The following is a 25,723-nucleotide window of genomic DNA, read 5'->3' as shown; positions in this document are numbered from 1 at the left end:
CTCTAAATAGCTACCTTAAACACCCCATTTACAGTGTTTCTCTTGCCTGGGTACCTTTTATTTTCTCATTGTTGATTTATCAAGCCTATCTACTTTTGCCTGATCATCAAGGCCCCCTTCAACCTGTCCACCCATGGGAGAAGATCCTTACCACTCATTAGCATAGCACCTCAGCATTCTCTTCTTGTCTTTGCACTCTCCAGGTCTCCAAGTGCTGATGTCTTCCTCTCTGCTACTTCTGCCAAAGGTATGATCCTTCTCCATCTTTAACATGGCTCAAAGGTCACCTCTAGAAGGCTTCTGGAATTTTCCCTTCTCAGAGTTGATGATTCCTTCTCTTCTCATGTCTTGGATGATTATGTGCTCCTATGCATGGCTCTGAGATGTGCTGTTAAATCTTCCTTCACATGCATGATGTGATTCCCATTAGGGAATCTTCTGATGCCCATGACCCCTAAGGGTTTCTTCAGGCCCTAATATTATAACAAGTATTGTCTGTAATAAATAGTTTATAAAATGAGTACCATAATGGCCCAGAGAGGCTAAGTGACTTACACAAGATGCTACTGCATGTGAGTGGTGGGGCCCAGAACATCCAGCTCTCTTGAGTGGCTCTGCAATGCTAAGTACATGTCTCAGGATTTTCTGGGTGGGATGCCATGGGTGTGTGTGTGTGTGTGTGTGTGTGTTCGTGTGTGTGTGCTATAAGCATAAAATACACACCAGATTTCAAAGACTTAGTAGAGAAAAAAAATAAAATATGTAAATAATTTTGGTATGACTATATGTTAAAATATTTTCCACAATTCACTTAAATAAAATGCACTGTTAAAATTAATCTGGACTGCTTCTTTTTCACAGTTTTAATAGTGATACTAGTAAGTTGGAAGTTACCTTTGTGACTCTCTTTACAGTTCTGTTGGACAATGGCAATACTAGAGGATAGACATTAGGGCCATTCACTAGTTGTGTTATCTTCCTTTCAGATACATAGGATTACATGTCCCTGTCCCCTTTGAAATAAGGTGTGGTCACATAGTTTGCTTTGGCTAATGACATATAAGTGGAAGAGGCATGCTGCTTCTGGGAAGTGTATGTAGTTGCCCACACACAACATTGCAATGCCCTCCAAGGAAATGACTGAAGTGAATGTGGAGATAGAACTGCTGTCATGCTGACAGCATGCTAAGGTTCTGACTCACCTGAGATATGCAAACTGAGCTCCTTTTTAAAAATAGGCAATTGAAATTTGTGGATTGTAAATTCCTTTAGCCAGGTAGCACACTTCCAGGTAAAGCTTTCTGATGTAAATATGTGCAAAGAACTATGCCACAGCAGCATTTCCCAAACTTGCTTGACCATAGAACACTTTGAAAGTGGAATTTATTAACAGGACATTAATGAGAGCCCATGAGGTATAATGTATACTTAGATTAGATTAATGAAGACAGAAAAAATAGTCACAATGATCAGTTTGTTGAGCCAATGATCAACATTTAATTTGCATGTCTCATTTTTTACAGCACAAAGCAAAAAAAGTCATTTTATGTTAAGAAGAAATTAGGTCAAGAACATTATTTTTACTTTTTAAAATAAATTATGCTTCACCAACATTTTTTCGTGAGAATAGTGTTTTGTGACTGTTTAGAAATCATGAGCCTAATATTAGAAATAATTCTATTTATCAAGGATAGTATTTAGTCTATTCCTAAAGTTCATCTTTACTGTGTTATAATCTGAAAAAAATAATATTTCTCCCAAGTTGTAAAACAATATGATCAATGTAACTCTGGGGACTAGTGAAGCAGGCTTCTCCAAAATTCAATTGTTTCTTCCTAAATAGCTCACTTTCTTTTTTTTAAGCAAACAAATCTGTGATTTTTTATTTTCATTTTGAAGCATTCATTTCTTTTTCTTGTTTAAGACAGACACAGTTTGTGCACTCTCAAGACTGCTTTTTAATTAAAATTTTCAATATCAGATCCACAAGGGTCAAGTTCAGGTACTACAAATATTTTTACATTCAATGAAAACTAAATATTACTAGTTGATATTTATTGAAATATAATGTACCACAACCTTTTAATGTGGTTTTCAGTATAATCACAAGTCATGCAACTATCAGTACTAGTTTCAGAATATTTGTATCACCCCCGAAAGAAATCCCATTCCCATTAGTAGTCACTCCCCATTTACCTGTCTCTCCAACTTTTGGCAACCACTAATTTTTCTGTCTCTATGAATTTGCCTTTTCTGGACATTTCTTATAAATGAAATTATACACGATGAGTCCTTTAGTCCCAGTTTATTTCACTTCACTTGGTGTTTTCAAGTTTGTTCCAAGCTATAGGATGAATCAATACTTCACTCCTTTTTATTGCTAAATAATATCCCATTGTATGGAGGATATACTATATTTTCTTTATCCATTCATTAGCTGATGGTCATATGGGTTGCTTCCATTTTTGGCTGTTAGGAAATATGCTGCTATGAGAATTTATTAATATATATAAGTATTTGTGTGAAAATATGTTTTCAACTTTGGGGATTGAAGTAAAATTTTAAGACAAAAAAATAAGTTTTAATGCAAAATACTTAGCATAGACTTGGATAAATGCTGTCCGTGTAACAAAGTGCAGATTAAACATCTTGCCTCTGTATCAGGCATGGTTTGACTTCCTGGGGAACAGGGAGAACTGGGAGATTTCCAGATGGCTTTGTTTTCATCCCAATTTGGTCCAGGCAGGAGCTGTCCCTTCAAGCCATAATCATCACCACCAAGTATCCATGCCCTACTCTGCATTTCAGGGGGCGCTGCTGAGCATCCTCACTCATGGTTGAGATGCTCGTCACTTGTGCTGGATAATTGATGACAATTGTGCTGACAGGAGTCTATTGGAAGCCCTCTCTGGACTGCTACTGGAAGCACAGAAGGCCCATACTTAACTTTTGTAAGGCTTTGGGGATTGGTACCACATTGTGCTGATTCTGTGGGAGCTTACAGTCTCTTGTTGGTATGCTGCACCCCTTTCAAATGGTTCCTCCCAATTCTTTCCCATATACACATTTTCATTTCATGAGTTCTGCCTTTAACTACTTCTGTAATTTTTGACATATGCCAGTTAAAGACTCAAAGACAACACCTTTATTTTCTTGTCTTCTGTGCCCCTATCCATCTGGTGGAGAGGGTGCTTGGATTGGGGGAAAGAAGACATGAAAGGTCCAGTACCACCTTTCTTAATCTGTTCAGGCTCTTAAAATAAAAATATCTGAACCTGGGTGGCTTATAAACAATACACATTTGTATCTCACAGTTCCGGAGACTGGCAAGTCCAAGATCAGGGTGTCAGCATGGTGAGGTTCTGGTGAGGAAGTTTTCTGGGGTGCAGACTGCCAACTTCTTGCTGTATTCTTACATGGTAGAAGGAGTAACTAACCTCCCACCGTCCTCTTTTCTAAGGGCATCAATACCATTCACCACAGCTCTGCCCTCATGAACTAATCCTATCCCAAAGGTTCCACTTCCTAATACCATCATCTCAGGGACTAGAGTTTCAACATATGAATAGGTGAGGGGTTGAGAAGGCAAAACTTTCAGACTACAGTGTTGTTTGGGGCTTAGATTTGTGGTTTGGCTTCTTTGTTTGGTTACTTTCATGAGAAGAAGAGATTTAATACTTAACTTTGTTTCACTATATTACCCCTTTCTTCCTCCATGTAGTTTGCTAATATAGCATAATGTTTGAGAACTCAGACTTTAAAGTCTGACTGGGTTTAAATTACAGTTCTGATACCTACCAACTAGGATCTCAGGCAAGTTATACAACCTCTGCGTATCTCTACTTCCTTCATTGATGTTGTGTAGGTTGCCTGCCCAAGCTGTAGCTGCAAGAAATGTTGAGAAAGTAGACTGTTTATTTCTAAATAAAGAAAGAGTCTCAAATATAGGGGAGCAAATTGTTTATGACGAGTGCCTTCTATGGCAATGTTTCTTGACCTTCATTTTGCACATGAGCCATTTGGAGATCTTGTTAAAATGCAGATTCTGATTCAGTAGGTTTAGCACGGAACCTGAGATTTGACAGTACCCAGGGGATGTGAAGCTGCTGATCTGAGGATCATACTTTGAGTAGCAAGTCTCCATAGCACCAATTTTCAAATTTGGCTGCATATTGGAGTAACTAGAGAAACAATTCCTTAAAAAATTTACTGACTTTTGAACCCTGCACTCAGCCGATTTAATTGGTTTGGGGTAAGGCATGGACATATCAATTTTTTACAGTTCCCTAGATGATTCTAATGTACTCAGATACCTTTTACTGCATGCTCCAACTTTTTGTCTTTTTGCAAGGTTATTTTAATTTCATTTTTCTGAGAGAGAGTCTCACCGTGTTACCAAGGCTGGAATGCAGTAGGGGCAACCTTGGCTCACTGCAACCGCCACTTCCCAGGCTCAAATGATCCTCCCACCTCAGCCTCCTGAGGAGCAGGGATCACAGGTGCACATCACCATACCCAGCTAATTTTTCGTATTTTTGGTAGAGACAGGGTTTTGCCATGTTGCCCAGACTGGTCTCAAACTCCTGAATTCAGGTCATGTATCAGCCTCAGCCTCCCAAAATGTTAGGATTACAGGTGTGAGTAAGCAAGCCAACCTGCAAGGTTACTTCTTTCCTCCAGCTTCCAAAACTTCTACTTTCCCTGCCTTGTTTGGTTTCTCTCCTTGTAATTTGATTATTCTCATTTATTAGGTAGAACAATTTGAAATTCTACGTTTTAGTCCCGTGGGCCAAACTTTGGGTATCTAAAGCTCCAGAGAGTTCTGCAGATCCAGTGTTTCCCAAAACTATGTTACCTGTTGCCCTGGCAGAATGTGGTATGAAGTGATGCATAAACAAATATTGTTTTAAATTCAAATCGTTCTGTATTTATTTTAACGTCATTGTTCAAAATGTAGCTAAAACAGTACATCTGATATTGCAAATATTATTGTTAAGGACAAGAAGTTAATTTTTAAAACAGGTAAATAATAATAGAGGCTCAGGGAAGATATAACAAAAATCTTGAAATGATTTGCAAGTGATTGAAATTCAAGTGTGCCTATAAAAACATAGCCTTCTTTCCAAAGCCATAGGCTTTAGAAGCACAGAAGAACTGGCAGAAGTGTTCAAAGACACCAGCATTTTTTCTTCTCCCCCAACATATAGGTATCAATATAAAAATTTGTTTCTGAGCTCATATGAATTATGCCACTAATCTTACTCAACACATTGACATGGATACAATCAGTTTTGATCACAATATTTTTTTATTAAGAGATTTCACAAGATTTCAAGACAATAGCACCAACCTTTGAAAAATTCATGATCTAAAGAAAAGTAAATTGTAAGAATCACTCATGAAATATAAAATAGAAAAAATGTTTGATCTCTTAACCAGCTAACCCTTAACAACAAAATGGGTAACACTGTTCAGAATTGTTAAGAACTAATGCGCAAATCCAGAAAGTGTTAAAACTCCGAAGCAGGAGAAATTTTTTAAAACTCCACACCTACTTACATAATTTTGAAAGTTCAGAACACCAAAGAAAAATTGATCTGAAACAGCAAAAAGACTGACAGCAGATTTCTCAGTAGCAATAGAAAACTAGAAGATAACAGAGTAAAATGCTCGATATTCTGACTGGGAATATACTTGTAAATCCAGAATTATATATTCAGCAGAATTATCATGAAACAAAAGGGCAAAACCAAAATATTTCAGGCAGAAAAAAACCCAAGAGTACCACATCACACTGTCACACAAATCATAAGTAATTTGCTACAGGAACAAGGAAAATGATTCAGAAAGAAGATTTGAGATATGCAAAGAAATGGTAAGCAAAATGTTATTACACATTTGTGAGTGGGTTTAAAAAATGATGTCTACTTTATATGATGAAAACAGGATAGAGCTAAAGTAGTGAATAACTTATAAACTGAGAGACGGGAGGGTGTGTAGAGCTAAAACAACTTAAAGGCCTTTGTATTATTAGCTTTATATTTTAAGTTTACATTTTAAAATAGTAAAACAAACACTTAAATGCACTTAGAATGCATTACTCCAAATAGAGGGAAAAAATAACGTGAGAAAAAAATAACATTAAAAAAACAACAACAAAAAATATACACACAATCCAAAAGAAGCTTGTTCTGTAAATCTTCTTCTGAGTATATTACTACTATCTTCTAGTTTCTATTGCTACTGAGAACCTTCTTCTGTAAGTTTTAACTTTATTTTTTGTAAGCCATTCTTATTCAAGGTAAGTAGCGTGTATAATTTCTTATTGTGAGCATATCCTTAAAGAATCATTGTCTCATGAGAATCGCTTTCAGCCTAGGTTGTAGAAGCATTCATCCAAGTTGGTTTTATATTTGCTTCTGCCAGGAATTCTAGATGCCCCATGTCTAGGATCTCTTCAGGCAGGAGACAGGGTGATGGTGTAGGAGGATCAATTTATTGGCTTGCGGATTTCAGTAATTTGTTATAGATTTAAACTACGAACTTTGATGACATGCAGATCTAGGGTTTCAAATTTTATTCAGAGTTAAATACGTATTTTCTTCATCCAGAGATAGGACAAGCTTCCTCATATGCTTGTTCATGGGTGATTTACATTTTTCTTACTCCATCCTTTTCTTAAGGATTTTAGGGACAATGGCTTTTTGCACAGTACTCATTTCCAGGTCCCACCTCGAACCCTTACCTCCTGCTCCTAAACATCCACACCTCAAGTTAGGAGGAGTAACTACATTTTGCCCACATCTGGGAGGACCAATCTTCCTGGTTTCCTTAGGGACTTTGTAATTTCTCAGTGCTAAAACCTGTAAGTTCCGGGCAAATTAGTATGACTGGCTGCCCTACATCCCAGCCCCGATATCCAGGGCGGAAGAAAAATCAGTTGAACAAGTCATTGCTCTTGTTTTCAGTTTATTTTTGGTACTTGGAATTTCCCTTCTTTTTTTATGGGTTTAGCTGTCTATTGAATATAAAACGTTTTTTTTTTTTTATCCCGCATTAGTAGGTGTTAGTAATGAGACACTTCTCACGTTATAGAAGTCCACCATTTTGCCAGTACAAAAAGTAACATTTCAATGCTTTCAGTCAGTACAGAAGTGAAGTCTGAAGATAAAGGTCATAGCCACGTAGCCCCGTGTGTACAACAAGGTGCTGCAGTGGTCCCTAAAGTTATGTGACTGGCTCCACCAACTGCCCAACAGCTTGATGCTGCTCTAGGCCCTTGCTCTGACCTTGAGAATGTTTCAGAATTCTCTAGGAAGGCCTAGCATCTTCCTGTAAGGCCTAGATTTTAAAATGTAAAATCCCTGAGCAAAGAGATATTCTTTTATTCTGTTCACACCTGCATCTGCAGTACCTTGTAATCACAGGCACTCAGTAACTATTTCTTGAAAGCACAAACATTCTGAATGTCAAACCGGCATGTCCTCGCATCCAACCCCTTCTATCTCAAACTTGACAGAAAGTAGTCCAAGCTTCTGGCTCATTGATATCTCCCTCCGTTTTCCACAGGCTTGCTTGTTTATTTCTGTAGGTATTTTAAAAGATGTGGGGGTGAGTGTGAAACTTAACAGTGATTGTGCTAACCCTGTGCATTCCAGAAGCCGACTTGAAACTACAGACTGGACACATTAGATTATCATTTTTCAAAACCATCCCATATATTTCAGTATGCATACTTATTTCAAGGAAGTTTTGGAGATGATGTGTGCGTGTATCTGTCCCTGTGAGGGCGGTGCCTCCCTGGGACCCCAGGCACCGGCCCTGCACACACGCACTGCGTACCCTGCGTACCGTACACAACCACAGCGTGGGGGACGCCGTCGTCCCCCGCAGGCCCCCACCTCACGCCAGCAGGGGGCGGGGGCGCTGCCACCCATTGGCTGAGGCCGATACCACGCGCCCCGATACCCGATCCTGGAGGCACCTCCCAGAATCCCGCGGTCCACGCCTCAGTCCGCCTGCCTTCCTCAGCCTGGCGGGTTCACCTTTAGGGGCTCTTTAGCTTTGTCGCCTGCCCTTGGTTTAACTTACACCTTCGCCTTTGGCGCCTTTGACCACTCGAAGCCCCGTAGCGGGTTCCAGCGGACTTCACCAGCAGACCCAGAAGTGGTGCGTGAAGCACAGCGTCTGTTCCTCCTTGAGCCTGTGAGGAACTGCTGCCTGCCGCCATCATGGTGAGTTGAGGGAGAAGCCTGAGGGGCAAGGCCTGTGGGGTCTTCACCGGTGGGTGAAACCAGGCTCCGCCTCACTCTCGGTTTTCCCATTTTGGGGACACCCGCCTAGACGCACTATGAGTAGTGGCCCACAGGGTGGGAAGAGGCGGCCTGGCAGTGGTGCGGCCTACAGAGAACAGCAGGCCCAGAAGTGGCGGGACACTGAGCATGGCGTGATAGTGGGCCCCGGAGAAGCACTGCCTCACAGGCCAGTTGCAAGGGCCACAGCCTTGGTGCGGCACCCATTTCCTGCCCTGGGTTCTCTGCTGGCAGCGGTTTTGGGCGCGGGTTCCCCATTCCCACGCGCCCCAACCCCCCGCCAACCTCACTTCCTGCTTTCTCCAGGTGGCTCCGCAAGATGGTGGCGGGCCTCCTGAGAGACTTGTCGTCTTGAATTGGGAGGGCCGGAACTTCTTCGGGAGTGGTTCTCTCCTGGTCCTTATACGGAGTGGGGTGCAGTGCGGTGCGGTGGAGTGCGGTGCTTTGGGGTTGGGTTTGTGGGGGCTTTAGCGAGTCATGTGGGGTGTCCTGAAGGCACGTCCAGCTAGCTGAGAGGGCTGGGTGGGACCTACCTCTGGTGGAAGTGGTTCTCTCCTGGTCCTTGTATGGGGTAGGGTGGAGTTTGTGGGGACCTTAGCGAGGCATGTGGGGCGTCCTGCAGGCACGGCCCGGTAGCTGAGGAGTCTGGGCGGGAAGTGCCTCTGGTCCCCCGGTGCCTCCCAGCTGCTGGGTACTTGCTGATGGCGGTTCCCTCCTTGCAGTGGCGACAGGCACAAAATCTCGCCTGATACCATCTTTGCGGCCTGAAGTCGCCTTCAGTAGTTGCCATTGATACTTTTAGAATCTTTAAACTCCAGGCACAATTTTTCCCCTCTAGATAAACCAGGAATCTTTGACAGAATGTCCATGTGGTAGATAATGTTGGGTGTGCATTTCCGTGAGTTTGGTAAATGCCCAGCGTTGGTTGGCAGCCACCGCAGATGCGGCTCTGAATACACTAACCAACCACTGAGTCACAAACGCGAGTTACATGCTGTATGTGTGTGTGTCTGCTTCGATAATTCTGTCTCTTCATTTTTAGAGATAAAAGGAGGAGATTTGTACACAGTTTATATTACCAAGTATAAACATTAAAATAAAAATATATAATTAAGCACCTATTATGTGTAATAAGTGTACTACATGTAGTCATACGTACTGATAGAAATAATCGCTTTGAGTTATAAGTAATAAATATTTACAATAATACTGTTCATTTTTAGAAGTAAAGGGAAGAAATGCTAATAGTTTCATCAATTTTTTTCTGATTATAGAAGTATGTTTACTCATTTGCAAACAGTCACACTAAGAAAATAGTAATCCATCTTAATCCCTTTCATCAGTTTTTTTCTGATTATAAAAGTAGTATGTTTATTCATTTGAAAACAATCACACTAAGAAAATAGTAGTCGATCTTAATCCCAACACATATAACCACACTTAATTTTTGATACATGAATGCCTTTCCAGCTTATTTTTGTTCATGTATTACAATTGCATATAGATAGGCCAACTTTTAGAAAGGTTACATCATGCTGCTTAATACTGTTTTACAACTTGCATCTTTCAATTAATGTGGACATTATTCTGAAGATAACTTTAATTTTCAATATATGTTAAAAATTTTGTTATTATTTTACGAAATTACCTTATGATGAATACTTTTCCAGTGTTAAAACTGTCACAGGCTGGGCGCAGTGGCTCACGCCTGTCATCCCAACACTTTGGGAGACTGAGGCGGGTGGACCACTTGAGGTCAGGAGTTCAAGAACACTGATGAAACCCCATCTCTACTAAAAATACAAAAAATTAGCCAGGCATGGTGGCATGCGCTTGTAATCCCAGCTACTCAGGAGGCTGAGGCAGGAGAATCATTTGAACCTGAGAAGCAGGTTGCAGTGAACTCAGATAGTGCCACTGCACTCCAGCCTAGGGAATAAAGTGAGACTCAGTCTCAAAAAAAGAAAAAAAAAAATACTATGAATATCCTTGTGTAAATATCTTAGCACGCTTGTACTATTTACTCCTTGAGGTGAATTTCTGTCAGTGGCATCGTTGGGTGAAACCGTTTTGCCCTTTTATAACAATGTTAAATTATGCTCCACATTAGTATAGTGGTGAGTATCCCCATATATCAAAATATGATACACCTTCTCCAAGGTACTCTTGGTAAAACATGTATCAGTATTTTCCCACTGACGGTGTGTAGAGTGATCTCTGTTCCACACCCTTTCCAGTGGAAGGTATTAAGATTTTTTAAATTGTCAACCTAATAGCTGGAAAATATTACACTATGTTGATGTGCAGTTTTAAAAATCATCAATGAGTTTAATCATGTATCATTAGCTTTTTAATTTTCCTTTTTAATTTTCTTTTTCTTACTGATGCATCAAAACTCTATTACTATTCATATTTGTCATACATAGTGGCAAAGTATATGTAGTACTAATAAGGAGGTGCCCTGGTACCCTTAACTCACCCCTATTTTCAATGGAGATGGCTCTAGTATTTCACTTTAAGCTTAATGATAGGACAGTATTAGATTGATAGAAAATGAGATTCCTCTCTTTCTATTTTATTTAGGTTTTTAAAAAATTTAAAAATGAATGCTGTATTTTATTAAATACTTTCTCAATGGTGAATTAAAGTAACATGTCCTGAGAATGGAGTGTTCTTGCTTTGCCAATAAAAACGATGTTCTTTACTCCTGGAATTTTGCAATTGTGTTGAGGGGAGGGATGGACCATCTTGATTAGGTTTTGTTACTTGTATGCTGTTAGCTTTGTAAAATGCATTAAGAAATACTTTTTTCCTCTTTGAAAATTGAAGAGAAGTGTTTAAATTCCTTGATATCTTCTTTTGTGTTTTCTATTTTTATTTCAGGTTTCTGGTGTGTGTGCACACCTCTCTCTGACACACACACATACACCCAAGATATCTATTTCTTTCCAAGTTGAAAAAACTCCCAGGGAAACTGAGCCAGATAACATTGGGTCTTCTTTTTAAGACTGTTTGGTAAAAATTAAAATTTCTCCATGAGTTTACCATGTCGTTGATTTCCAAATTCATTTGTATAGAGTTTGTGCGTAGCATTCTTTTATGATCTGTGGCCACAACACGTTTTTCAGGTCTCATATATACTTTTGCTGTCTTGCTTTTTCTTGCTTACTTTTGCCAGGATTGTTTATTGCTTGAATTTCAACCTCGCCACCCACCACTCCCCGAGAATCTACTCTTCGATTTACCTCTGATTTTCACGTCATATTTTCTTAAATTTAGCATTCTCTATATTTACTCTTCTTCTTATTGCTGTGAATGTAACTTTGATGGATGATGAATATAACTTTGATGACTACAAATGATAGGCTTTTTCAAGGTCAGTTTATGTAAATACCAGTTTGCTTACGTGTTCACATAGTAATTGAAGTAGATTATACTGGCAAAGGAGCGGACATCCCAGGAGTTTAAATGATATTTTTTTCCAGCTTTTAACTGTCTTTGTCACTGGATTGTCTACATATAACAAGGAATATATTGTTATAAATAGCAATGAGAGTTGTGTATATGACGGTCTAAAAGCTAACGCCTGCTTACTATTCCAACATTTCTCATTTCAGAATTCACCAACTGACTAGAAGGTGTCATTAAAAAAATTACTTTAATGCAGTTTGTTTTCAGGATGCTATTGATGGTTATGATGTTGCTTACTTGAAAATTAAACTTTTGCTTATCCTAAGCATTCATTTATATTTTTGGCCATAGTTTAAAACTAATCAAAGGCTGTCTGTTGATAGTGGATTTTTTATATACTTTACATAATTATGTATGAATACACATACAGTAGGAATTGAAAAATCACTGCTAATCAAACCATGGTAAAAATGGAGTACATTGCTTACTTCAATGTAAGTAAAGCCACCTGCTGCTGGAGGACAAGGACATGATGGTGACTTCCTTAATTTAAAATGTTATGACACTATTAAAGTGATTCAGTGAATTTTGTATGTATGATTCCAGTTAAGCAGAGACAGCCAGTTTGTAAGATCCAAACTGAAATCAAACTTGTCATAACATCAAATGACTTTTTTCCTCTTTACCAAACTACTGTTGTTTCAAGTATCTGTGTTATTATCGTATAGAGTATGAGAATCGGAAGAGACACAAGACATGTTTTCCAACAATTCGTTTTCAAGCAAGGAAACTTAAACTGAAGTCATGAAAAGATTTACATTGCTGACCAATGACAATCAGGTTCTTTCCAAACAATAATTTTCCTCTTCAATTCTTGTGGCACTGTCACAAGGTTTCTTAACCCACACCCTTTTCAAATTTGGGACCAAATAATTCCTTATTGTAGGAGGCTGTCTTTACATTGTAGGATGTGCAGTAGTATCCTGGCCTTCAGCCCATCAGATTCCAGGAATACATCTCAGTTGTAACAGCCCATCTCTAAACATCACTAAATGCTGCTGGGGCTCAAAAATCTTCCTCAGTTGAGAATCAGTGCATTTCCCTAACCACTAATAATCTGACATAGTTTTCTGCCAGATCTTACACCTCTAAATTAAAATGTATCCAACACTATGATGCAGAGACAATACTGTAATATAGCTTGTTTATCAAAGAAAAACATATCTGAAGTTCATCCGCAAATCAAGGGGGAATTGAAAAGGAGAGAAAGAAATTACAGGAGTTTTAGAATTCCTTTTGTTTTGTTTTATTCTGTTTGTGATTTCTGAATGAACTGAGAAGGGATTGGTAAATTGTCTATAAGGAAGGGAAATCTAATCAGGTTCCCAATAGTTCAAGATAATGCAGCTTAATGTCATCTAGAAAAACAACGATATAAAACATTTTTAGAAAGGAAGAACTTTAGATATAGTTTTTAAAATTTTTCTTTCACATCGTTGTCATGAAATAGCCGTATTAAAGGAAAGAATTAGGAGTTAGTTACAAACCCAAAATAGCAAGTATAAGCACAAAAGAATAGAGAAAAGCAATAAACTCAGCTTCAGATGATTTGGGAATTTAGAGATCATCTCTACCAAAGCTGTGTAGAATCAGTAACTTCTAACATCTTATTAACAAAGCAGGAACTCTACTTTCTTATTAACTTCTGTGACATCACTGTGCTTTGCAACAAGACGTATAGTTTCTTTCTCTTGTCTTTTGTTTTCTTTCAAACAGGTATATATGTAGTAGCTTTCTCTTTTGCAGCCTTTTGTACTTACCTTTTGTAGGCAACAGGCACTTCACCAAAGATTTTTAAATTAGCAATGTGCCATAGTTTTGTGGTGTTTCAATTAGTTCTTAATTAGAATTTCTCCAAAATAACAGCTAAAATAGTAAAGCCAAAAAGAAACTTGAAAAAACTTTACTAAAAATAAATTCAAATAACAGGACACTAACTTACATTGGCATACCAGTTTTACCACTTTATACATGCAAAGTGAATTCACAGATGTTATCTCATTTCATTCTCAAAGCAGTTTGCCCAGAGATACACAGCTGGCAAGTAAGTGGCTTATAACCACTTACCAGTAAGGGACATAAACCTGGATCTCTTGACTAGATTAATTTTTGTTTCACTATGCTAGATTGTTTCTCCAACATATGAATACTACTTCAGAAAATTTTATATTAACCTTAGAGTTTACTGTGGAAAGAATAAAGACCATTCTAATCAGAATTGAGAAAATTAATAAGTTATATGTATGCATTTTTTTTAATCTGAAAATAAAGATGGTATCATATATATCTGTTAGCCCACTTTGAAAATTAGAATTACCAATCAGACTGATTTGGTGTTACTCAGGAAAAGTGATTTCAAAAGATGCTTTTGAAATGCTTCCCTACCATGAGGGAAGAGGATTATAACCTGTTTTTTAGAAGGAGCTGTGACATGTGAACAATACTATTTGCATGAGCCATTTCTAAAAGCAGGTACACTAATACAGGGAGTGTTAACATTGTGAAAACTCATGTTAATTATGTTGAAAAAGGCAAAGCAAGACAAATTGGTTTAAAACTTTGAGGCTTGTTTTCTTTTTGATGCGGCTTATTTTTTTTTTAAGGTTTATCCTTAGTATAATCAGTAAAGTGAAAAGTTTATGAATATAGAACAGGATGATTTTAATAACTTTATATAAATCTGAACTTTCTAGTTTTGGATTTTTTTAACTAATTTGCATAGTATTTTCACAAATACTAAATAAGTATTCTTTCACAGCATTGTACAAGACTCGGTGATGAGCAACACTGGGTTTAAGAAAGTACTATATTGTTTGGTTAAAATTCCGTACGGATATACTCTGATTAGTTTAGATCCTGAACCTGAACTAAGCTGCAGTGGTGACTAATTTACAATGAAAATACTTTTTCAAAATATCTTACACTTAAAACACAAAAATTATATCTCACATTATGTATGGGTTTTGCCTGTATATCTAATTATGATGTCTACTTTCCAAATTACAGCCTGCTGCAAATCCTGCGACTCCAAACTCAACCATCTCCAGAGAAACCAGCACCCAGTCTTCATCTGCTGCAGCTAGCCAAGGCTATGTTGTACCAGAAGGCAGAATCATGCCAAACACTGTTTTTGTTGGTGGAATTGATGACAAGGTATTGTATTCATACCTCATTTTTGCCTTAAAGTACATTATGAGCAATGTGATTTGGGCCCTGTTACAAACTTAATTTTTCTTTTTTTTGTACTTCATGGAGGTTTAGAATTGGTTTTACTTTTGACCCATAGGTACTAAAAATATCTTTGACAAAGAGCTACCGGTCATTTAGGTAAAACTGAGGGAGAAATTTTCACCTCGTTGTAGTGAAATTGTAGTAAAATTGAAATTTTTGAATGCTGAATTTTTACCCTGAAAGTTCAATTCTTTTCTCTAGATGGCTGAAGCTGAGATTAAAAGCTTCTTTGGTAGATATGGTTCAGTGAAAGAAGTGAAGATAATCACGGATCAAACTGGTGTCTCCAAAGGGTGAGTAATTTTATCAAAAATATCTGAATTCTAGTCACCTGTAGAGTATCAAAGAAGACTTCAGAAGTGATACTCTGACACATGTTTAAATGACATTTTTGCTGTGTTAGTTTCTTTCATGCAGGGGATAAAAGGTTATTGCCAGCTCTTCTATTTAATCATTTTTCTAATGTTTATTTTTAAATGTCTCCAATTCCTATTTCATACAAATGAGTTATCAGTTTTCTCAAATAATTGTTTTCTTCATACACTGCACAATATCTTAAATTTTAACCATCTTGTCTTCTTAGATAGTAAGTTAATTTCAGGTTCACAGATATGAATTCTTTGTTAATCAATAAAGTTTTCACACTGTCCTAATCTTAGCACATTTTGACAGTTCCGATTACGAAAAAGAAGTATATTTGTAGAGGATCTGTCATGTACATCTTAACAAGTAGTTATCATGGTATATTATTTATCTTTTGTCATGATCACTTCTGTATATAGAGTAGCAGAAGTTCTGAACCGTGTACTGCCTGATGGTGATTTTATACTTCATTTATCTGCCTTTATAGCTATGGATTTGTTTCATTTTTTAATGACGTGGATGTCCAGAAGATAGTAGAAGTAAGTAATCTAATAGAAAAATCTATTATTTATTTTATTGATACAACATTTACTGTTAGTGATATACTAAGTCTTGTGTAAAATTTGGAGAAAGATACACTTTCTGTTCAAAATCCAAACTTAGAGTAACCACATAACTTGTTAGATCCTGTTTATTTTTGACTGGACACCTAGGTTCATGAACTACAGGCAGGAAGAGTTGTAGAAAGGGTGATGAAAAGTTTTTGATCACCTTTCACTTGATGCCTCTTGACACTGATTAGAGTAGTAAGGGTAAGTAAGGTAACTTCATGATGACAAATTTTAATTTGGTGTGTAGTTATCACTGATCTTCTATAATAGTAGAAACTTCAGAAGACTGTATGTGTTCACCCAAGTCTTGGAAGTCAAGACTTGAAAATTGAGTCTAGTTTTGTTACCGTTTTATTTTCAGTCACAGGTCCATATCCAGGGTAAAAAACTGAAGCTGGGCCCTGCAATCAGAAAACAAAATTTATGTGAGTAGGAAAAGACATTGTTCTTTTTGACACGTGTAGATTTTCAAATAACTAAAAATAGGCTTTTTCCTTTTTGCTTTTTAAAAAGGTGCTTATCATGTGCAGCCACGTCGTTTGGTATTTAATCCTCCTCCTCCACCACAGTTTCGGAATGTCTGGAGTAATCCAAATGCTGAAATGTATCTTCAGCCCCGAGTCACGCCGAATCCTATAACTCAGTACGTTCAGGTAAGAACTGCTTACGTTCCTATTGTCTTATTTTAGTCATCATTTTTTCTGTGCAATTGTATCTATACTTCCCGTAGTAGGTGGCAATAGAATCCCTGTTTGAATACCTTGAGTGATGGGAAATTTATTATTTCTGTTAGAAATTCTTCTTCTTAGTGTTTGTTATATGAGCTAAAAATCTTCTACATACTTTGTCATTAGAAATGACCTCTGTAGACACATGAACAAATCTCTTCTTATCTCTTCCTTTTTCACCCCACGTAACTGATTCCCAAAGTATTTGGAAGCAGCTCTCCTCATGTACCTGCCTAGTTTATTTTTCTGTAAGGTTAGGAATTCATCTAGGTATTCTTTACTAGAGATGATTTCCAAATGCCTCCTCATATAAATTGCTGACTTCTGGGTATATTCTGGTTCTGGAACGGGTAGATTTCGGATCTGTATTACTGTTTTCTATAAATCCCATGAATTTCTGGCATCTAATTTCTCTCATCCTGGTTACTTTGATATTTAAAGTAGGATTTAACATGCTCTATCACTTACTGTTGATAAATAATGTTTATTTTCTTCTTGGTTCATTTTATTTATGTGTTAGTGAAAAGACATTTTCTTTGATGGAAAATTAAAGTAAGAAAATAGTAATGAAATAGTTCTTCAGTATCTCTCATTTGTTAGCATTTTCCGTGTACTTGAAACATGTAGGGACTTCTTCTTTTTCCTTCTCTGAACAATGGCTAGGAAAAAAGCCCTACTTGTTTCTGTCATTTACTGTGAACCATTACTGAATCTGAGTGTATTCTTTTGTGCTGCTACCTGTATGTGTTTAATTAGTAAGTATTTATTGAAACAGCAGATATTAGTGTCTCTTTTCCAGTTGTGGATTATATACTGCCCTTAGTTTTTTGAAATAAAGTACAGAGAAAGCCATAACATCTGTAGAAGAACTACAGTATTACCCTGTAATATTGTCAGATACAAAACAATCTAGTATTTAGCCACGAAAATAATAAATGTATTAATTTAACTTACGCTGAAATCTGTCTTAGTAGAGCCTTATTACCAGTATAAGAAATAACTGCTGGTTGGGCGTAAGTACACAGTATAAGTAAGGTAAACTTTGAATGGTGAAGTAGTCAGTTCTTTTGTCATTTGTCTCTTCCCCCTCCCCACCCACAGCATAGCACTTGACACAGAATATTTCTTTCTTCCTAAAGTCAGTCATTCATTTAGAATTCTGCATTGTTGTATATAGAAAAATAATTAGTATTTTAAAGTTTTTCATTTTTTTGTTATATTGGGAATGATACTTCTTTCTTATTTTTAAAAAAAAGTTTTACCATAGTTAATCATTCTTTCTGTAAACTTTATTTTCAGCCATATCCTTCTTATCCAAATTCACCAGGTCACGGCATCATTGGATATCAGTTGCCGGTGTATAATTATCAGGTATTTGAAGAGGGAGTAACATGATTTACTTTCATATATTATTGAGGCTTTTAACTTGTTTATACAAATTGCCTGAATAGTCAGTCATTTTAAACTAGTGAAATGTAGCTTAAATTGAAGAAAATACTTAGAATTGATCAGAATGAAGACCTCTGTATTATTTTGAAGTAATGGAATAACATTTTGACAGGAATACAGTTAGCAGTAACTTTTCTGTAGAGCAGATTTTTGAGATTTGGTGTCTCCCTCTATATTGCAGCATGTATTTTTTTTTTATCTTTGGTATTAAAGAGTTGAAACATCCAGACTGACTTCCATAATTTTGTAGAGATGTAGAGTGAAATAAAATTATTACCCAAATCTTAGATCACAGAATTGCAATTGGATTTTTATTTTAGCTTGCTGCTTCATGATGTTAGTTCTCTGGGTCTCTTTTCATAGATATGACTATATCTATGACCCATTCTCATATCAATCATAATAAATTCAAAGAGCTAGTATCTTTGAGAGTTCCACAATGCTGTCTCTAGAAAATTTGGAAAACAGTTGAGGTTTTATATGTAGAAGTAACAACAAGAACTGCAGGAATTAGTAAACTAAAGTACTGCTTTTTTCTATTCTGTTCCTTTTATTATAATAGCAAAGGAGCCAGCACGATAGGTACTTCAATATTGTGTATCTGATGTGTTTTTGAAAATGTCTAGGAATATTTGAATAATTTTGGTTTCCATTTTGTTTTTTCAATATGCCACCACAGTGGCCTATTGGGGAGCCAAGGAGTTATGCTGTACCTCTGGTAAAGTCAATTAGCCAAACATGTACTCCCCGATCTTTCCTGATTTTTTTTTTTTTTTTTAGAAAAGATTAGATTTATTTATTTCTTTTTATTTATTTATTTATTTATTTATTTATTTATTTATTTATTTTTTATTATTATACTTTAAGTTCTAGGGTACATGTGCACAACGTGCAGGTTTGTTACATATGTATACTTATGCCATGTTGGTGTGCTGCACCCATCGACTCGTCAGCACCCATCAATTCATCATTTATATCATGTATCACTCCCCAATGCAATCCCTCCCTTCTCCCCCCTCCCCCCTCCCCATGATAGGCCCCAGTGCGTGATGTTCCCCTTCCCGAGTCCAAGTGATCTCATTGTTCAGTTCCCACCTATAAGTGAGAACATGCGGTGTTTGGTTTTCTGTTCTTCTGATAGTTTGCTAAGAATGATGGTTTCCAGCTGCATCCATGTCCCTACAAAGGACGCAAACTCATCCTTTTTTATGGCTGCATACTATTCCATGGTGTATATGTGCCACATTTTCTTAATCCAGTCTGTCACAGATGGACATTTGGGTTGATTGCAAGTCTTTGCTATTGTGAATAGTGCCACAATAAACATACGTGTGCATGTGTCTTTGTAGTAGACTAATTTATAATCCTTTGGGTATATACCCAGTAGTGGGATGGCTGGGTCATATGGTACATCTAGTTCTAGATCCTTGAGGAATTGCCGTACTGTTTTCCATAATGGTTGAACTACTTTACAATCCCACCAACAGTGTAAAAGTGTTCCTATTTCTCCACATCCTCTCCAACACCTGTTGTTTCCTGACTTCTTAATGATTGCCATTCTAACTGGTGTGAGATGGTATCTCATTGTGGTTTTGATTTGCATTTCTCTGATGGCGAGTGATGATGAGCATTTTTCCATGTGTCTGTTGGCTGTATGAATATCTTCTTTTGAGAAATGTCTGTTCATATCCTTTCCCCACTTTTTGATGGGGTTGTTTGTTTTTTTCTCGTATATTTGTTTGAGTTCTTTGTAGCTTCTGCATATGAGCCCTTTGTCAGATGAGTAGGTTGCAAAAATTTTCTCCCATTCTGTAGGTTGCCTGTTCACTCTGATGGTAGTTTCTTTTGCTGTGCAAAAGCTCTTTAGTTTAATTAGATCCCATTTGTCAATTTTTGCTTTTGCTGCCGTTGCTTTTGGTGTTTTAGACATGAAGTCCTTGCCCATGCCTATGTCCTGAATGGTACTACCTAGATTTTCTTCTAGGGTTTTTATGGTATTAGGTCTAACATTTAAGTCTCTAATCCATCTTGAATTAATCTTCGTATAAGGGGTAAGGAAAGGATCCAGTTTCAGCTTTCTACTTATGGCTAGCCAATTTTCCCAGCACCATTTATTAAATAGGGAATCCTTTCCCCATTTCTTGTTTCTCTCAGGTTTGTCAAAGATCAGATGGCTGTAGATGTGCGGTATTATTTCTGAGGACTCTGTTCTATTCCATTGGTCTATATCTCTGTTTTGGTACCAGTACCATGCTGTTTTGGTTACTGTAGCCTTGTAGTATAGTTTGAAGTCAGGTAGCGTGACGCCTCCAGCTTTGTCCTTTTGACTTAGGATTGTCTTGGCAATGCGGGCTCTTTTTTGGTTCCATATGAACTTTAAAGCAGTTTTTTCCAATTCTGTGAAGAAAGTCATTGGTAGCTTGATGGGGATGGCATTGAATCTATAAATAACCTTGGGGAGTATGGCCATTTTCACGATATTGATTCTTCCTATCCATGAGCATGGTATGTTCTTCCATTTGTTTGTGTCCTCTTTGATTTCACTGAGCAGTGGTTTGTAGTTCTCCTTGAAGAGGTCGTTGACATCCCTTGTAAGCTGGATTCCTAGGTATTTGATTCTCTTTGAAGCAATTGTGAATGGAAGTTCATTCCTGATTTGGCTCTCTGCCTGTCTGTTACTGGTGTATAAGAATGCTTGTGATTTTTGCACATTAATTTTGTATCCTGAGACTTTGCTGAAGTTGCTTATCAGCTTAAGGAGATTTTGGGCTGAGACAATGGGGTTTTCTAAATATACAATCATGTCATCTGCAAACAGGGACAATTTGACTTCTTCTTTTCCTAACTGGATACCCTTGATTTCTTTCTCTTGCCTGATTGCCCTAGCCAGAACTTCCAACACTATGTTGAATAGGAGTGGTGAGAGAGGGCATCCCTGTCTTGTGCCAGTTTTCAAAGGGAATTTTTCCAGTTTTTGCCCATTCAGTATGATATTAGCTGTGGGTTTGTCATAAATAGCTCTTATTATTTTGAGGTACGTTCCATCAATACCGAATTTCTTGAGCGTTTTTAGCATGAAGGGCTGTTGAATTTTGTCAAAAGCCTTTTCTGCATCTATTGAGACAATCATGTGGTTCTTGTCTTTGGTTCTGTTTATATGCTGGATTACGTTTATTGATTTGCGAATGTTGAACCAGCCTTGCATCCCAGGGATGAAGCCCACTTGATCATGGTGGATAAGCTTTTTGATGTGCTGCTGAATCCGGTTTGCCAGTATTTTATTGAGAATTTTTGCATCAATGTTCATCAGGGATATTGGTCTAAAATTCTCTTTTTTTGTTGTGTCTCTGCCAGGCTTTGGTATCAGGATGATGTTGGCCTCATAAAATGAGTTAGGGAGGATTCCCTCTTTTTCTATTGATTGGAATAGTTTCAGAAGGAATGGTACCAGCTCCTCCTTGTACCTCTGGTAGAATTCAGCTGTGAATCCATCTGGTCCTGGACTTTTTTTGGTGGGTAGGCTATTAATTGTTGCCTCAATTTCAGAGCCTGCTATTGGTCTATTCAGGGATTCAACTTCTTCCTGGTTTAGCCTTGGGAGAGTGTAAGTGTCCAGGAAATTATCCATTTCTTCTAGATTTTCTAGTTGATTTGCGTAGAGGCGTTTATAGTATTCTCTGATGGTAGTTTGTATTTCTGTGGGGTCAGTGGTGATATCCCCTTTATCATTTTTTATTGCATCTATTTGATTCCTCTCTCTTTTCTTCTTTATTAGCCTTGCTAGCGGTCTGTCAATTTTGTTGATCTTTTCAAAAAACCAACTCCTGGATTCATTGATTTTTTGGAGGGTTTTTTGTGTCTCTATCTCCTTCAGTTCGGCTCTGATCTTAATTATTTCTTGCCTTCTGCTCACTTTTGAATGTGTTTGCTCTTGCCTCTCTAGTTCTTTTAATTGTGATGTTAGAGTGTCAATTTTAGATCTTTCCTGCTTTCTCTTGTGGGCATTTAGTGCTATAAATTTCCCTCTCCACACTGCTTTAAATGTGTCCCAGAGATTCTGGTATGTTGTATCTTTGTTCTCATTGGTTTCAAAGAACATCTTTATTTCCGCTTTCATTTCGTTATGTACCCAGTAGTCATTCAGGAGCAGGTTGTTCAGTTTCCATGTAGTTGAGCGGTTTTGATTGAGTTTCTTAGTCCTGAGTTCTAGTTTGATTGCACTGTTGTCTGAGAGACAGTTTGTTATAATTTCTGTTCTTTTACATTTGCTGAGGCGTGCTTTACTTCCAATTATGTGGTCAATTTTGGAATAAGTGCGATGTGGTGCTGAGAAGAATGTATATTCTGTTGATTTGGGGTGGAGAGTTCTATAGATGTCTATTAGGTCTGCTTGGTGCAGAGATGAGTTCAATTCCTGGATATCCTTGTTAACTTTCTGTCTCATTGATCTGTCTAATGTTGACAGCGGAGTGTTGAAGTCTCCCATTATTGTTGTATGGGAGTCTAAGTCTCTTTGTAAGTCTCTAAGGACTTGCTTTATGAATCTGGGTGCTCCTGTGTTGGGTGCATATATATTTAGGAGAGTTAGCTCTTCCTGTTGAATTGATCCCTTTACCATTATGTAATGGCCTTCTTTGTCTCTTTTGATCTTTGATGGTTTAAAGTCTGTTTTATCAGAGACAAGGATTGCAACCCCTGCTTTTTTTTGTTCTCCATTTGCTTGGTAGATCTTCCTCCATCCCTTTATTTTGAGCCTATGTATGTCTCTGCATGTGAGATGGGTCTCCTGAATACAGCAGACTGATGGGTCTTGACTCTTTATCCAGTTTGCCAGTCTGTGTCTTTTAATTGGAGCATTTAGTCCATTAACATTTAAGGTTAATATTGTTATGTGTGAACGTGATCCTGCCATTATGATATTAACTGGTTATTTGCTCGTTAGTTGATGCAGTTTCTTCCTAGCCTCGATGGTCTTTACATTTTGGCATGTTTTTGCGATGGCTGGTACCGGTTGTTCCTTTCCATGTTTAGGGCTTCCTTCAGGGTCTCTTGTAAGGCAGGCCTGGTGGTGACAAAATCTCTAAGCATTTGCTTATCTGTAAAGGATTTTATTTCTCCTTCACTGATGAAACTTAGTTTGGCTGGATATGAAATTCTGGGTTTAAAATTCTTTTCTTTAAGAACGTTGAATATTGGCGCCCACTCTCTTCTGGCTTGTAGAGTTTCTGCCGAGAGATCTGCTGTTAGTCTGATGGGCTTCCCTTTGTGGGTAACCCGACCTTTCTCTCTGGCTGCCCTTAAGATTTTTTCCTTCATTTCAACTTTGGTGAATCTGGCAATTATGTGTCTTGGAGTTGCTCTTCTGGAGGAGTATCTTTGTGGGGTTCTCTGTATTTCCTGAATTTGAATGTTTTCCTGCCCTACTAGGTTGGGGAAGTTCTCCTGGATGATATCCTGAAGAGTGTTTTCCAACTTGGTTCCATTTTCCCCCTCACTTTCAGGCACCCCAATCAGACGTAGATTTGGTCTTTTTACGTAATCCCATACTTCTTGCAGTCTTTGCTCATTTCTTTTTCTTCTTTTTTCTTTTGGTTTCTCTTCTCGCTTCATTTCATTCATTTGATCTTCAATCGCTGATACTCTTTCTTCCAGTTGATCGAGTCGGTTACTGAAGCTTGTGCATTTGTCACGTATTTCTCGTGTCATGGTTTTCATCTCTGTCATTTCGTTTATGATCTTCTCTGCATTAATTAGTCTAGCTGTCAATTCTTCCACTCTTTTTTCAAGATTTTTAGTTTCTTTGCGCTGGGTACGTAATTCCTCCTTTAGCTCTGATAAGTTTGATGGACTGAAGCCTTCTTCTCTCCTCTCGTCCAAGTCATTCTCTGACCAGCTTTGATCCGTTGCTGGCGATGGGCTGCGCTCCTTTGCAGGGGGAGATGCGCTCTTATTTTTTGAATTTCCAGCTTTTCTGCCCTGCTTCTTCCCCATCTTTGTGGTTTTATCTCTCTCTGGTCTTCGATGGTGGTGACGTACTGATGGGGTTTTGGTATAGGTGTCCTTCCTGTTTGATAGTTTTCCTTCTGACAGTCAGAAGGACTGTCTGTTGGTCTGTTGGAGATTGCTTGAGGTCCACTCCAGACCCTGTTTGCCTGGGTATCAGCAGCAGAGGTTGCCGAAGATAGAATATTGCTGAACAGCGAGTTTACCTGTCTGATTCTTCCTTTGGAAGTTTCCTCTCAGGAGTGTACTCCACCCTGTGAGGTGTGGGGTGTCAGACTGCCCCTAGTGGGGGATTTCTCCCAGCTAGGCTACTCAGGGGTCAGGGACACACCTGAGCAGGCAGTCTGTCCGTTCTCAGATCTCAACCTCCGCGTTGGGAGATCCACAGCTCTCCCCAAAGCTGTCAGACAGAGTCGTTCGCGTCTGCACCGGCCCCCGCTGTTTCCCCTGTTGGTCTTCAGCTGTGCGCTGTCCCCAGAGGTGGAGTGTACAGAGACAGGCAGGCTTCCTTGAGCTGCTGTGAGCTCCACCCAATTCGAGCTTCCCAGCGGCTTTGTTTACCTACTTAAGCCTCAGCAATGGCGGGCGCCCCTCCCCCAGCCTCGCTACTGCCTTGCCGATAGATCGCGGCAGACTGCTGTGTTAGCAGTGAGGGAGGCTCCGTGGGCGTGGGACCCTCCCGGCCAGGCGTGGGATATATTCTCCTGGTGTGCCTCTTTGCTTAAAGTGCCGTATTGGGGTGGGAGTTACCCGATTTTCCAGGTGTTGTGTGTCTCAGTTCCCCTGGCTAGGAAAACGGATTGCCTTCCCCCTTGCACTTCCAGGTGAGGCGATGCCTTGCCCTGCTTCAGCTCTCGCTGGTCAGGCTGCAGCAGCTGACCAGCACCGATTGTCCGGCACTCCCTAGTGAGATGACCCCAGTACCTCAGTTGAAAATGCAGAAATCACTGGTCTTCTGTGTCGCTCGCGCTGGGAGTTGGAGACTGGAGCTGTTCCTATTCGGCCATCTTGCTCCGCCCCCAAGTTTTTTTTTTTTTTTTTTTTTTTTTTTTTTTTTTTAATTTCTTAATCACTGTTGACCAGGTTGGCCTCGAACGTGTAGCCTCGCCTCCCCGAGTGCTAGAGCAACCGGTCTGAGCCACCGCGGCTCCCCCTGATTTTTTTCTGTGTCATATATGCCTATAAATATTTTTAAATTGTTCTTTATATTGATGTGTTATGTTTTGTTACTTTCTTTTTAATGCAATTATAAACTCTCTGGGAGCAATAGTGCCTTTTTCTCTCTCAGATTTTGTGTGCCTAAGCAATGGCTGGTCCACATAATGATCAATGTTCAGTTACTTGTTGATAGACTGTATAATCCCAGAAAGGTAGTATTAATGTGACTTTAGAATGAGCGTGTATCTGCCTGGAATCTACCTTTGGCTTTACCGTCCTTAAAAAAAAAAATTGAAGAGAAACAGAAATGTTTTGCTGTTAATTACTCTTAAATAAGTGTAGGAACAAAAAAGAGTATTACTTCTTAAACACCCAAACTGCTTTCCCCCAATATAAT

At 38.4% G+C, this 25,723-nt stretch overlaps 1 protein-coding gene across 1 annotated transcript in view; it reads left to right on the top strand.

Moving 5' to 3' along the window:
- The first annotated feature begins 8,350 nt into the window (after window positions 1-8,350).
- LOC115895666 (deleted in azoospermia protein 4-like) overlaps window positions 8,351-25,723 on the top strand; it is a 62,341-nt gene continuing 44,968 nt past the window's right edge. The window contains exons 1-8 of the mRNA XM_030926319.1: window positions 8,351-8,506; window positions 14,790-14,936; window positions 15,216-15,307; window positions 15,865-15,916; window positions 16,350-16,413; window positions 16,502-16,641; window positions 18,016-18,087; window positions 18,833-18,883. Coding sequence (XP_030782179.1) covers window positions 8,351-8,506; window positions 14,790-14,936; window positions 15,216-15,307; window positions 15,865-15,916; window positions 16,350-16,413; window positions 16,502-16,641; window positions 18,016-18,087; window positions 18,833-18,883 — 774 coding nt within the window. The remainder of the gene's footprint in view (window positions 8,507-14,789; window positions 14,937-15,215; window positions 15,308-15,864; window positions 15,917-16,349; window positions 16,414-16,501; window positions 16,642-18,015; window positions 18,088-18,832; window positions 18,884-25,723) is intronic.

The sequence above is a fragment of the Rhinopithecus roxellana genome, chromosome 22 (genome assembly GCF_007565055.1).
Source record: "Rhinopithecus roxellana isolate Shanxi Qingling chromosome 22, ASM756505v1, whole genome shotgun sequence".
NCBI lineage: Eukaryota > Metazoa > Chordata > Mammalia > Primates > Cercopithecidae > Rhinopithecus > Rhinopithecus roxellana.
This window is presented reverse-complemented; position numbering and strand designations above follow the sequence as displayed.